At 40.1% G+C, this 13,059-nt stretch overlaps 1 protein-coding gene across 1 annotated transcript in view; it reads left to right on the forward strand.

Annotated features, from left to right (window-relative positions):
* Positions 1-1,321: 1,321 nt before the first annotated feature.
* SLC1A3 (solute carrier family 1 member 3) overlaps positions 1,322-13,059 on the forward strand; it is a 113,123-nt gene continuing 101,385 nt past the window's right edge. Inside the window, exons 1-2 of the mRNA XM_001365098.5 lie at positions 1,322-1,984; positions 3,461-3,746. Of these exons, the coding sequence (XP_001365135.1) occupies positions 3,566-3,746 (181 nt within the window). The 5' untranslated portion in view covers positions 1,322-1,984; positions 3,461-3,565. The remainder of the gene's footprint in view (positions 1,985-3,460; positions 3,747-13,059) is intronic.

Below are 13,059 nucleotides of genomic sequence, written 5' to 3' on the forward strand. Positions count from 1 at the left end.
ACTGGAAGAGACTGGCAATCTTTCATTTCTTCCAAAGCCTCCCAAAGAATTTTTATACTTAGTCAATATCTTATGATTGAGATTAGCCAACTGGATGTTTTACTGCTATGGAGTGGGGCAACTTTATTTGATTTACTGAGTAAATAACCTCACATTTATCCCATTAGGAAAAGTGCTACTATCAATACTTTCATATAGATAAGACCTCTCCTAACAGGGAGATTTCTGGATTATAAAATATTGGCAGTTTAATCACTTTCTTAGCATAATTCAGAAGTTTTGTTTAACTGTTGCTAATAATTTACTTTCTAACTTTTATGAGTTGATGAATGGCTAAGGCTAGTGAGCAGGCCACCCAGTCAGGAAGATCTGACTGTGGCAAGTACCACCTGTGTGACCCTGGGCAAGTCATCTAATCTCTGTGAGCCCCAGGCAACTCCTTAAAATGAAGAGCAATTATTGGTTGGCAAAGATAAAGGCAGGTGCCTCTCTGAGAGCTGCCTATAATATTGAAATTATACATTGAAACCTTCTCCTCCTCTCTTAACTGCAACATTTTCTATCATTTCCCATTCTCTAATTTCTTTTTAAGAGTAGTGTAGTCATGGAAACTGGTAAGACCTTTCACCATCACTTCTGCTAATTTGCCTATAGAAGAAAAAAAAAGGAATCAATATACTCTTGGGTCCCCAGGCAATGATGCCAGATTTCACAAGGTGACACTGAAATCTAATGTACAATAACGCTGGGCGATTACTGTGATTCCTAGTCTATACTTCCATTCTCATGTAACTATTTTCTCTACCTAACAGGTCGTTGGCTTTGGGGTTGACTCACGCTTAAAAAATGATTTTGATTCCCAGTGTGCACAACTATCCCCCCCCCCCCCGCCCCGCATCCATTTTCCTTTCGAGAAAAGTGGATTAGAACCAAAAGTTACATTCTCTTGTAATGAGGTTTGTTGAATTACTGAAAATAGTTCAGCATCCTTTCTCATCTGAGCCACTTCAACCCCAAATTGCCTTTGGGAAACCCAAAACGTCCTCCCAGGAAGAGCTGGCCTTTGCATTTACATGCACCGCCTTTAAGAAAGGACTTTTTCAAAAATTATTTTCTGCATTAGAAGAGGCGGAGGGCTTGTATTTCCCTCCCCTGCCGACGGTGTGTGATTGAGGACTGCCAACGTGGGCTGAATTGTTTGTTTTATTGGGTTTTAACCTATAGGCAGGTCTCATCTTGTTTTTGAGTAACTTTGGGCAAAGTTAGGAGAACTGGAGCAAGGCTTTCCATACTTGGTCATGTTCCAGATTCTCCGGAGTAAAAAGTCAGGTTCCCTTCCCCAGCCTGGAAAAGAGGGACTTGCTAAACACGGTTGTTCCGCCAAGCAAAAGAGCACACACTCTCATATTTCTTTAAGAGAGAAACAGGCAAATTATGTTATGTAATGAAATTTCGGGTTCTGAAAGTCCGCTATGGAATGTCTGTCTAATCATGAAGACTTCCAGTGGTGTGTGTGTGTGTGTGTGTGAGCGTGCGTTAGTGTGTGTGTGTGTGTGTGTGTGCGTGTGTGTGTGTGTGTGTGTGTGTTTCTTCGTCAATTCTTCCTGGTCCTGATTTTGCATTTCCAATGAAAGTGAACTGACAAAGCGTGGAAGTGGTCTCAAGCGGAAAAACAAAGGCGCGAGCCTCCCCTGAGAGTGCCAAGGCTAATCAATATTCCAGAAACCCTGGGGTTCCCCCTCCTCCCCTCCTCTTCGGCGGTGTTTTCATTTTCCCCCTACTCCCCTCTCCCGGATCCCAGTCTCCTCCCCTTTCCTTAAGTTGCCCTGATAGTAAGTTGCTGTTTCAGAGCGGAGCACATGCGGAGTGTCAGCGCCAGCCTGGCCCTCTCTCCCTGCATTTGTTAGCGGTCGCTCTACCTGCTGGGGGATTTTACCTCGTTCCTTGCCTGTTGGGGCTCCAACGCACTGCGGAATCTTTAAACGTAAGTTTAATACCTGTTCCTCGTGCCTAGTTTCGTTTTTCATCCTCTGGCTTTGCCAAAGGGTTTTGTTTTCCGGGGCAAAGGAGTTGGGAGAGTGAGCTAGCTAGCCATTTTGGTAGATAAAGTGCATGCTTTGGGATTTGAACGTCGTTCCAATCGCCTATTCAGTGCGATTCTACCCGCCTCTCCTAGGCTGGATTTATCATTCAGGCCAGGCTGGTGGCAGATTGTGGCCACAGATGTGGTAAGGAAAGCGAGATGAGTTGATCTGTTGGAAAGTTAATGAGAATGAGATTCTTGGCTAAGTAAAAAATCTGTTCGCTCTCTGCTTCCCCTCACTCCACCCCCAAGCAACGCATTTATCTAGTACTGTTAAACAGGGTCCTGCACAGTCATCCCTACCTCCTATCCTAATACACTCACACCTGCAATATTATTTAAAAGTCCAAACTGCTGGACAGCTGTCTTTTCCATACTTATTTTTTTGCTGCTGAATAATCTTTCAATTTACATCCCCGCGGCGATTTGCAGTATCACCCTCAGATATCCACTGATGCTTCCAATTCTGATATGGATTCATCCTGGCAAGGATAAGCTATGAACTGGAAATATTGTAGAGCAGTGGCATAAAGCCCTGGACTATACTGGTTTCTACCTAGGAAACAAGGTTTTTGCTTAAATGTTTTTTGAATGATTAGTGCATGAATGGTCCTAGAAACTATGATAACTTTGGGAATGAAAATTATATTAAACTCCTTATAAAGTTCAAATAGCCAAAAAAAAAACATTTAAAAAGTTCCCAAATCAAGCAAATCATTGATAAAATTTCCAGCTCAGTGTATTTTTATGCAATCAGAGACAAATACGACTTTCTAGTTTATAGTTACAATAAGTGAAAATGAATTCTAGCCTCTGATACTTTACAGATGTGTTCAGAGTACTTTACACGTTTTTTATGGAAAAAAATAGTTACCCATATAAAACTGCCAAAATCTATTTCTGTTTCCCTAGTATAACATTGTATGTAATAAAGTGAGCTCTCTCTCTCTCTCCAAATGATATTCTGATTTGTTTCTCAATGAAAAAAAGTAAACCAATGTATTTAATCTATATAGCAGAAAGACTTCTGAATATTTCAATATTATGACATTTTATATTGTAAATACATTTGCAGCATGTGTACAAAATAAGTCAGCAAATGTTTATCAAACACCTCGGGTATACGATGGCAGGATAAGAAATAGAAAAGAGTCCCTGCCAGCATCATCTGGATTTTCACACATGCACTCAAGCAAAATATGTACACTCTATTTATTCTTGAAGCCTGGCACCAAAGAAATACTGCTGCTTCTTAGCACTAGGCTCTTTCTCCCACTCCAGACAATGTTGTGCAATGATATTTACAGACAAGCCAGTAGTAGCTCTGATTGATCATCCCTGGAGTGTATGACAGATTTTGTGCCTCTTGTATTCCAGCTGTGCTGTCTGGTACTAAGGAAGAGAAGCACCTTGGCTTTTCCTGGGGAGGAGATTTGGCAGTGCTGATCAATCTTCATAGAAGATAGCACCTCCAGAAGCCTGATGACTAAAAGTAATGGAGAAGAGCCCCAGCTGAGGGGTAGAATGGAGCGATTCCAGCAAGGAGTCCGAAAACGGACACTCTTGGCTAAGAAGAAAGTTCAGAGCATCACAAAGGAGGATGTTAAAAGTTATCTATTTCGGAATGCCTTTGTTCTCCTCACTGTCACCGCTGTCATTGTGGGTAAGTTATTGGATCCCAACAGTGCATCTTGTTTCTCTAGGGCATCTGGCAACCCAGGGAAGTTATCAGATGGGCTAATTGTGAGTCATTAGAAGGCTATCTCCAGTTATCCTCTGTATTTTCAGATATTTATAACAAGACAGTTTGTTGGCCTGTATGGAATGATATATGGCACACATGTGGGAATCTGGTGGAAACATCATTAGATGTTTTGCAAAGCCATAGTTCATATAGTGAAAAGAAAGGATTTCAGAAGCAACTAAGTTATATTTGGCAACATGCTTTGTAAACTGTAAAAAAACTATATAAATGCACAGAATTGTTGTCATCCTTTAGGCTATTCAGAATAATATTATAACTATTAGACATAAACATTTTTTTTAAAAAGCAAACTGGATTCTAGCAAAATGCAATTACCGTACAATATTAATTCCACTTAAAGAGCATGTGCAATTAGCCTGTCAAAAAGGAGAGATACAGGCCTCCAGTGTTAATTATAGGGTCATTGGTTGCTGAGCAAAAGCCAGATATCAAAGCTGAGCACCCAAAAGGAGAATCTCTGGAAAGGGGGGAGGGGGGGTAGGGGTTCTCTTTAAGCAGGGCCTGTCAAAGTTGAATGGAAAAAATGCTTTTATTTTATTCAACACTTTTCCTCGCACACAGAGCTCTTTCATTCACATCTTTATAAAGCTTGCTACAATCCTTTTTGTACTTTTAAACTTATGGAAACTTTTCAAGCTGTTATCAATTCTGCATTGTTAGAAGCATAGTGGATACTAATTCATATCAATGAAATGTTATCATTTTCCTTAAGTGAAGTTTTATAAAGTTTTCTTTTACAATTAAGAGGCATTAAGATCCTACTCAAAAAAATTATCATATTTTTCAAATTGGCTACTGTTTCAAAAAAGAATGTTCCAATTTTCAGTAACTTCTCAGCAAATTGCACTAATTAAAATTGTGCTAAAATACCACTAGGAAGAATTCTTCCACAATTGTGATCACAGTCCTAGCATTTGCTGGGATTTTAGGCTTATGGACAGTTAATAGCTGGCCATCTGTGAACTGGTGAAATCCAACAGATCACAAACACAAATTGAAACATTCACCAAAAAAACAAATTTCTATAGTTATAAATAGATGTCTAGGTGAAAGTCACAAACCATCACAAAGATTTGAGCAACTAGACTTTAATAGTACTGGCTGTGGTGAAAATTCCTGATTGGTGGTTGGTTGATCATAAGATTATAGATTTAGGGCTGGAAGGGACTTTAGAAGACATCACATCCGGGGGCAGCTGGGTAGCTCAGTGGATTGAGAGTTAGCCCTAGAGACGGGAGGTCCTAGGTTCAAATCTGACCTCAGACACTTCCCAGCTGTGTGACCCTGGGCAAGTCACTTGACCCCCATTGCCTAGCCCTTACCACTCTTCTGCCTTGGAGCCAATACACAGTATTGACTCCAAGACGAAAGGTAAGGGTTTTTATAAAAAAAAAAAAGACATCACATCCAACCCCTTCAGGTCACAAATGAGGAAATCAGAGTCCAGAGTTATTGCGTGAAAGCCAGATTAATGTCTGAGGTAATTTTCAAACTCAGGTCTTAAAACCAGATCCAGGTCCTCGGCTCTATCAATTATGGAGTACTCTCATGAGTATGAAGGCAGCCAAAGAAGAGATATAGATATTGGATCAGAGAAGTAATAATGGAATCACAAGATTTTCCTGGGTAGCTTACTACATTGAGAGAGATAAGAGTATAAAAGTTTTTCCTATTTCATACCTATCCAGTAGAATATGGAAAATATGATATGTTCAACCTACGTTTTGCTACCAACTCCAATCTGAGATCTTCTAAGAAATTTCAGAGAAAGAAATAAGTGAAGATGAGAGAAGAAGAGAAAGACCTTTCTAGGATTCTTAATAGAGTCCCATTGCTAATGCTGGATAAATTTATGTAGTACCCACCCTAGCTAAAACTCATGCAGTGGATCAGTAAATAACTATTATTTTTCTAGACAAAAAAAAAATCACCTCTCCAGTAATACAGTCATTAATGTGTCCTTTATGTATATTGTATACCAAATTCAAGATCATTAGTATTTTTGATGACCATTTTCTCTTGAGGAAGAAATCCATTAAAAATGGAACCTTCAGAGGAATTTCGTTTGTAGACTTGTTTCTGAGAAAGCCTGAATGAAGAGAAATGGGGAGGAGTCCAGAGAGAAAGCAGAGAGCTATAGAGGGTTCCCAAGAAGTCAGTAAAAAGAACTAAAATGAGGATGCCAGTGTCTTAAGGCCCAGTTACCATATTGGCACTCTGATCCGCTCATAGTGCAACTGAAGTTGCCAGGGTGCCTTTCCTAAGAGCTGTGGGAACTGAGCTGAGAAAGATAACTTGGCTTGAAGCCTGTTTCATTGCCTTTGCTGACCAGACTCTACCCATGGTAGGAGCAGCAACAAGAAGGCATTAACAAAGAGAGGAACTAAAAGACCTTACTGACAGTCGGAGAGACCATTTGGACTCTGCTTCAAGACCGTGTATAGTCAAATGGACAATTCACTAAGTTACCAGGGGGGAAAGGAAGAGCTTTCTCATCAGATGTGTCTTCTACCAAAGCACTTGTGCAAACAAACCCTACACAAGTCTTGTCACTGGGACACAGAGTTACATTTAACCATAAAGAAAGAACAAGGCTACACATTGGGAGGGGGGGGCGTATTTGATTTCTGTCACATAGGAAGATACAAAGACAGTGAGGTAGGTGCCAGAAAAGAATGAAGTCAAAAAAAGGTTTTCTCCCCAATTGAGGAGGCAAGCCACAGTTATTATGTGTCATTTTAAAACATGTAGTGAAAATTATTGAGGATAGAATGCCTTCTTGCTGGTTTTTAGGTAGAAGAATTATGGGATTGTAGAGTAGAGAACCCTTAGAAATCACTGTCCAACACTTCCCAGCTGTGTGACCCTGGGCAAGTCACTTGACCCCCATTGTCTAGCCCTTACCACTCTTCTGCCTTGGAACCAATACACAGTATTGTTTCTAAGACAGAAGGTAAGGGTTTAAAAAATAAAAATAAAAAAAGAAATAGAAGAAATCATTGTCCAGTTCTCTCATTTTGAAGATTTGGAGACCAAACACAGCCCATACAACTAAAGTGATTCTGCCATAATTTACACATGCAATTAGTGAAAAGGCTGGAATTTGAATGTCAATGCTTAGACTTCAAATCTTGTGACATAAATATACACTCCAATTGTATATTCCATCGATGAAGCTGGGGATTGAAGGAGTTGTATCTAACTTCAGTTTGTGCAGTGAGGAGCATAGTTGCTGAATAAAGCACAGAACCAAAATTGTTTTGGTGCTAATATTCTTCATGAGCTCAGGCCAAGATTTGCACTGCCTCCCCACAATTTGACAGCATTTTATATAAAAGGAAAGTCATCTATATTACCTCCTAAATCTTCCATACTCTAGTAGAGGAAGCAAGTTGTAGTAGTGAGTAGACTGTTCTTGGAAGCATAAAGACCTGAGTTCAAATCCTGCCTCAGGAACTTGCCTTTTGTGTGACTATGGAAAAGTCACTTAATCTCTTTGTACCCCAGGGAATGTTTTAAGATTGACTACCTCATGGGTGAGTTGCTTATCAAAATTTCCTGAGAGTGTTTTCCTAACCAAGACCTCTTCTAGGTCTTATGAAAAATGCAATGTGGTAACAAAAGATAAAGAAACTAAGGACCAGGCTAAGTACTAAAGAGATTTAATAGAATCTGTTGTCAGAACAATGTGACAGCAAGGGCTGTTAAGTCATCTGGGTATCCCAAACCCTTAGTGCAATTGCATTGTTGCCCTCCATTCCTCCAAAAGAACTTCCTTGACTCAGAGGGATATGAGTCTTGTAAAGATGGCCCTGGGAACCAGGCAACAGAACTCAAAGAAGAGATAAACCCCTTATCTCACTAAAGATCATGTCATTTGTGAATACAGGTAATTCTCCAACTCTAGATAAATGGTTCATGGGATTGGCTGGAGCAATGGAGTGTGTTTCCACTGCTTGAGTTATCAGCCCTGCGCAGCTACTTCACCAAGGTAGAACAAATGTCAAGACCTTCAAGCAAGAGTTTCCACAGAGATACTCTAAGAGAAGGGATAATAGAAAAATGTTTTAAGAAATAACCGATGGGGTTGTTGGGAAAGGTAGATGTAGACAAAAAGTTTGGATCATAAATCTAGAGCCTGAAGGAGTCTTAAAAGCCAATTAGTCCAACACCTTCCCATCACAAATGAGCGAACTGAGGCACAGGAAGGTTTAGTGGCTTGCCTGAAGTCATGGTAATAATTTGATCAGCAAGCATTTTATTAAGTGCCTGTTATATGCACTGCTCAAGGCACTGTGAATGAAATCAAATAGTTCCTATTACCCAGAAGCTCACATTCTTTTGAAGTAGATATATACATTCATAAGTATATGCCAAATGAAATCAAGCAAAGAGGAGAGGATATGGCTGGGGGAATCAAGAAAGCCTTATGTAGGAACCAGCACTTGAAGTAAGGTGTGGTGGCTCCTGCTTGTGTTTCTTGCTCACAGCAGCTTGAAACTGGTGGATTACTTGAGTTTGGGTGTTCTGAATTAGAGGGAAGGGAATGGGAAGAAAATCAGCATTTTTACAATACCTACTATGTGCCAGGCATCATGCTGAGCACTTTTTACAAATATTATCTCCAGTGTACTAAACTAATTGAGTGTTCCCACTAAGACTGGCACCAATATGTCAAGCCCCCAGTACCAGGAGGACACCAGGCTGCCCACAGAGAAGTGAATTAGTCTAGGTAGAAATGGAGTAGGTCAAAGCTCCCTTGCCAATTAACAATGGAATCGGGCCTGGGAGTGGCCTCTGCAGCCTAGGCATGATATTCTTTTTTTAAGTGACATTTGAGCTGAGTTTTGAAGGAAATAAGAGATTCTAAAAGGTGAAAGTGAAGAGGAAATGAATACCAGGCATGATAGACAACCAGTGAAAAAAAAGTGGAGTCCTTTCCCATAAAGATTTTCTTTCAGGGGGCAGCTGGGTGGCTCAGTGGATTGAGAGCCAGGCCTAGAGACAGGAGGTCCTAGGTTCAAATGTGGCCTCAGACACTTCCCAGCTGTGTGACCCTGGGCAAGTCACTTGACCCCCATTGCCTAGCCCTTACCACTCTTCTGCCTTGGAGCCAATACACAGTATTGACCCCAAGATAGAAGATAAGGGTTTTTAAATATATATTTTAAAATTTTTTCTTTCATTTACTATATATAATACTCATAATTATTTGCATGCCATTTTCTCTATTTGAATTTGAGCTTCTTGAAAGTAGAGGTCATATTTTTATCTTTCTTTGTATCCCCAGTACTTATCATAATGCTAGAACATAGTAACCATTTAATAAATGTTTGTTTACTAACTGAGGCAGGATCTAGAGGAAAAAAGTGGGGGAGGACACTTGGCTGGGTTATAGAATGTGGGAAAGGAAGTAATATCTAATAAGTAAAAAAGTGAGTTGGGGTCAGTTGGGAAGTCAACAAGCCAAGTCAGCTTGCTACGTGTGTAATATAATAGTGAGATGGAAGAATTTAAGAGATTATCTTCTTAGTTCTAAAGTCATCTACCATTCACTGATAGCAAGTTGCCTCCTTAAATCCTTCCTGTGAACAGTGAACCTGATTATCCCAGTGAATAAGGTACTCCATAATTATAAGTTAGGTTATTCAAGGAACTGCATTGATCATGAATAACTCTTACATGTTTCAGGTCCTGGAATTTCATTAATCTATGCATTCCCTCCGTTGTCACAGCTCAGAATCCCTTTATACAAGCAGATGGTTTTCTACTATTTTGGCTAAAAATTATCACCTTGTACTCAATCTGGTAAGGAGTATCCCCAAACTTAGCTATGCAGGTATAATAGTGCATCAGTCAGTTGGTCAGCAATCATTAGTGAAGACTTAGTCTGTTCCAGGCACTGTGCTAACTGCTAAGAATACAAAGAAAGGCAAAAGTCAAAGAGCTCACAGTCTAATGGTCAAAACCATCCAACTATATTTTTAAAAATCATACTATAAAGACCTGGAAGATGGTTCCTAGTACATAATAGGCAATTATTAAATAATTATTCATTGATGGATTGATTGAAAGAATCATCTTAGCACAGAATAACCTTGGCTCACCACAACATCAGATGCCCTGGCTAAGGATCAAGGAAGAAATAGCTGGTGATCATTTTCAGAGCTATCAGTTTGAGGAGGATGATTGGGCAATGGAGAGAATATCGATAAGACAAGGAATACCAAGTTCAAGTCATATATGTCTTTTATTTAGTAGTAGCTGCATGAGCTTGGGCTCCTCATTTTGTCTCTTTGTGCCTCCATTTCCTCAAATGAAAGGGTTAACTTAAATGATCACTAAATTCTCTTTCTTTTCTTTCTTTTTTTTTTAAGCCCTTGTCTTCTATCTTGAAACCAACCAATACTAAGGCAGAAGAGCAGTAAGGGCTAGCCAGTGGGGGACAAGTGACTTGGTCAGGATCACACATCTAGGAAGTATCTGAGGTCACATTTGAACCCAGGACCTCCTAACTCTAGTCCTGGCTTTCAATCTATTGAGCCACCTCACTGCCCCTTAAATTCCTTTTCAACATCTGGCATTCTGTATGTCTTAATCCCTGCTGCTCTCCAGCACAACAACCTCGCCTCACTGCTCTGGAGCTCTCCATGGTGTGTGTAAGTCTCCATTCGGCATAATGCCCACATCTTCTATCAAGGGCCACTCTCAGGGGTATAAGGAAGCCTACTAATTGAAAAGTAGTGAGGGTCCAGATTCCTACTACATGAATGGGGGACAGGGCTAAAGGAAGTCAGAGATAGAGCTTAATTCCTCCCATCTTATTTTCCCCTTCTTAACCATAGAGGCTTAATAGTGTAGTAGGAAAAGCACTGTTTGGTGCCAACTTTGCCACCAAAGACCTGCATAACATTGGGCATATCTCTTTACTTGTCCGAACATCAGTATCCTCTCCTATGAACCAATGGAGTTGGACTAGGGAACCTCTAAGGAAGGTCCCTTTCAGCTCAAACAGTCTTGGACTCTATGATCTCCAAGTTTCCCTGAATTTGTTTTTTAATGCATTAAACAAGGGGGTTAGAATAAACAATCTTTAGGTCTCTTCCAGTTCTAACACTCTACCAGCATAAGTACAGTTTGCCCCAAGTAGTAGTCTGCAAGTCTTCAGAGTGCAAAGATGTTTCCTTTCTTTTCCAGTTCATATGACACCTGTGAACTTGCTGGGACATATGAGTCCCATCTAGTCATTCACCTGTCCAACTATCTGTCCAACCCCTACCTTCTCAACACACACACACACACACACACACACACACACACACTCCAATATACAACCCATCGTTCATCCTTCCTTTTCTCCCTGCCACAGTTTTCACCCTCTCCACCCTCCAGAGCAAAATGAAAAAGAGAAAAATGAAAAGATAAAGAATGATCAAAAATACAAACTCCAACCTAAGCATAAGCACCATAGACAATAATAACAAATGACATCTGTTGAACCCACTAATGCTTACCAAGTACTATCCCCCACAACAATCTGGTGAGGTAGGCATTACAAGTATTATTATTGCCATTTTACAGATGAGGAAGCTGAAGCTCAGAAGGATAAAGTGAATTGTCCATTGTGATACAGTAAGTGTCTAAAGAATTTTCAGCCAAGGCTACTGGCTCTGGATCCAGCATTCTTTACATTCTATCTCTACCACATTGCTTCTCTTATTGACCTCCTGAGGTTGGTTCTATTCCATCATTGGCTCTATGGCAGTAAAACAGTATATCGGTCTATTATTTGGGGGGAGAAAAAACCCTGTGTCATGACTAGCTGGTTCTTTCTCTTCCTCCTCCCCCATCTCTCTTCTCCCTGCCTCCATCTTTCCCATCAGCTTATGTCTCTTCTAAACCAGAGCTCAGTTTTAGAGTTTGCCAGAGGAATTCTTGAGTTTCTAAGCTGAGCCCCTTCCCTCTCCCACCTGGGCCCTTCCCTGTGACAACCAAGTCCCTGTTATTGCCGAGTTCTTATTCCTTTTTCATTTGATTCATGACATGAATTTGAAAGACTGATTCAGATTCTGTCATGGATGCTCACTAGCTTGTGACCTTATATAAGTAACCTAGCTTCTCTGCATCTCAGTTGTGTCATCTGTAAAATGAGGATAATATTACCCGAGATACAGCAGAGTTGTGGTGATGGTGAAATGAGATAATGTTCAGAGAGTGCTTGTAAACTTTAAAATGCTCTAGGAATATCAGCTTTTATTCTTACTGCTATTATTTAAGCCAATCCTGACACTTTCTGATAGCACAGATTCACATTCCTTTTTCTTTCTACCCCCACCTCCCCATAATTTCAGATCCTCAGGAATGAAACTGGGATTGTTGTTTTTAGTTGTTTTTTTGAGTCATGTCCAACTCTTGGTGACCCCATTTGGGATTTTCTTGGCAAGGATACTGGAATGGTTTACCATTGCCTTCTCCAGTTCATTTTACAGATGAAGACACTGAGGCAAACAAGATTAAATGACTTGCCCCAAATCACATAGCTAGCAAGTAGCTGAGGCTGGATTTGAACTCAGGGAGAGAAGTCTTCCTCACACCAGATCTGGCATTCTGTCCACCTTACTACTTAGAATAGCATGTCCAAATTAAAATTTCCTGTGTTTATCATGCAATGAAGGGAACTATGGAGCCCTAATTTGTGGCAAAAAGGAAGAGAAAATCAGGAGATGAAAACCCTGTTCTCTGAGGGATATGTTCTAGGAGACTACAATACTTGGCATTTATTGAACATTAGAGTAGACCCATTTCTTAAGTCAATATGCCAGGCTTGGTGAACTCCATCAACATCAACATTTAGCAGGAGAGGAGAGAGACTTCAGTCATGTAAGGCTTCATGCACATATAAGCATTATACCCACATTTAGTCAGAATTTAGGAATCTCCTGTCAAGCTTTAGCCCTTGCTCCAAGTTCATTGTCGAAGGCTAAGTATCTATCTGTTCTTACAAAGATTACAACTCTCCGTAGGACATATCCATTTTCACACTTAAAATATTAGGGGGGAAGCTTATGTAAAGTAAGCTGGGGGCCAGCTTAAGTAAGTGGCTTTCTTAGTTTTAAAAATGGAAAATAAATTTAAAGGTTACTTCTTTGTTTTGTTTCTGGGTCCATGTGAATATTTAAAAATTAATTCAGGAGTAGAAAGAAAGCCGAAG

This window comes from Monodelphis domestica, chromosome 3 (genome assembly GCF_027887165.1).
Source record: "Monodelphis domestica isolate mMonDom1 chromosome 3, mMonDom1.pri, whole genome shotgun sequence".
NCBI classification, from domain to species: Eukaryota; Metazoa; Chordata; class Mammalia; order Didelphimorphia; family Didelphidae; genus Monodelphis; species Monodelphis domestica.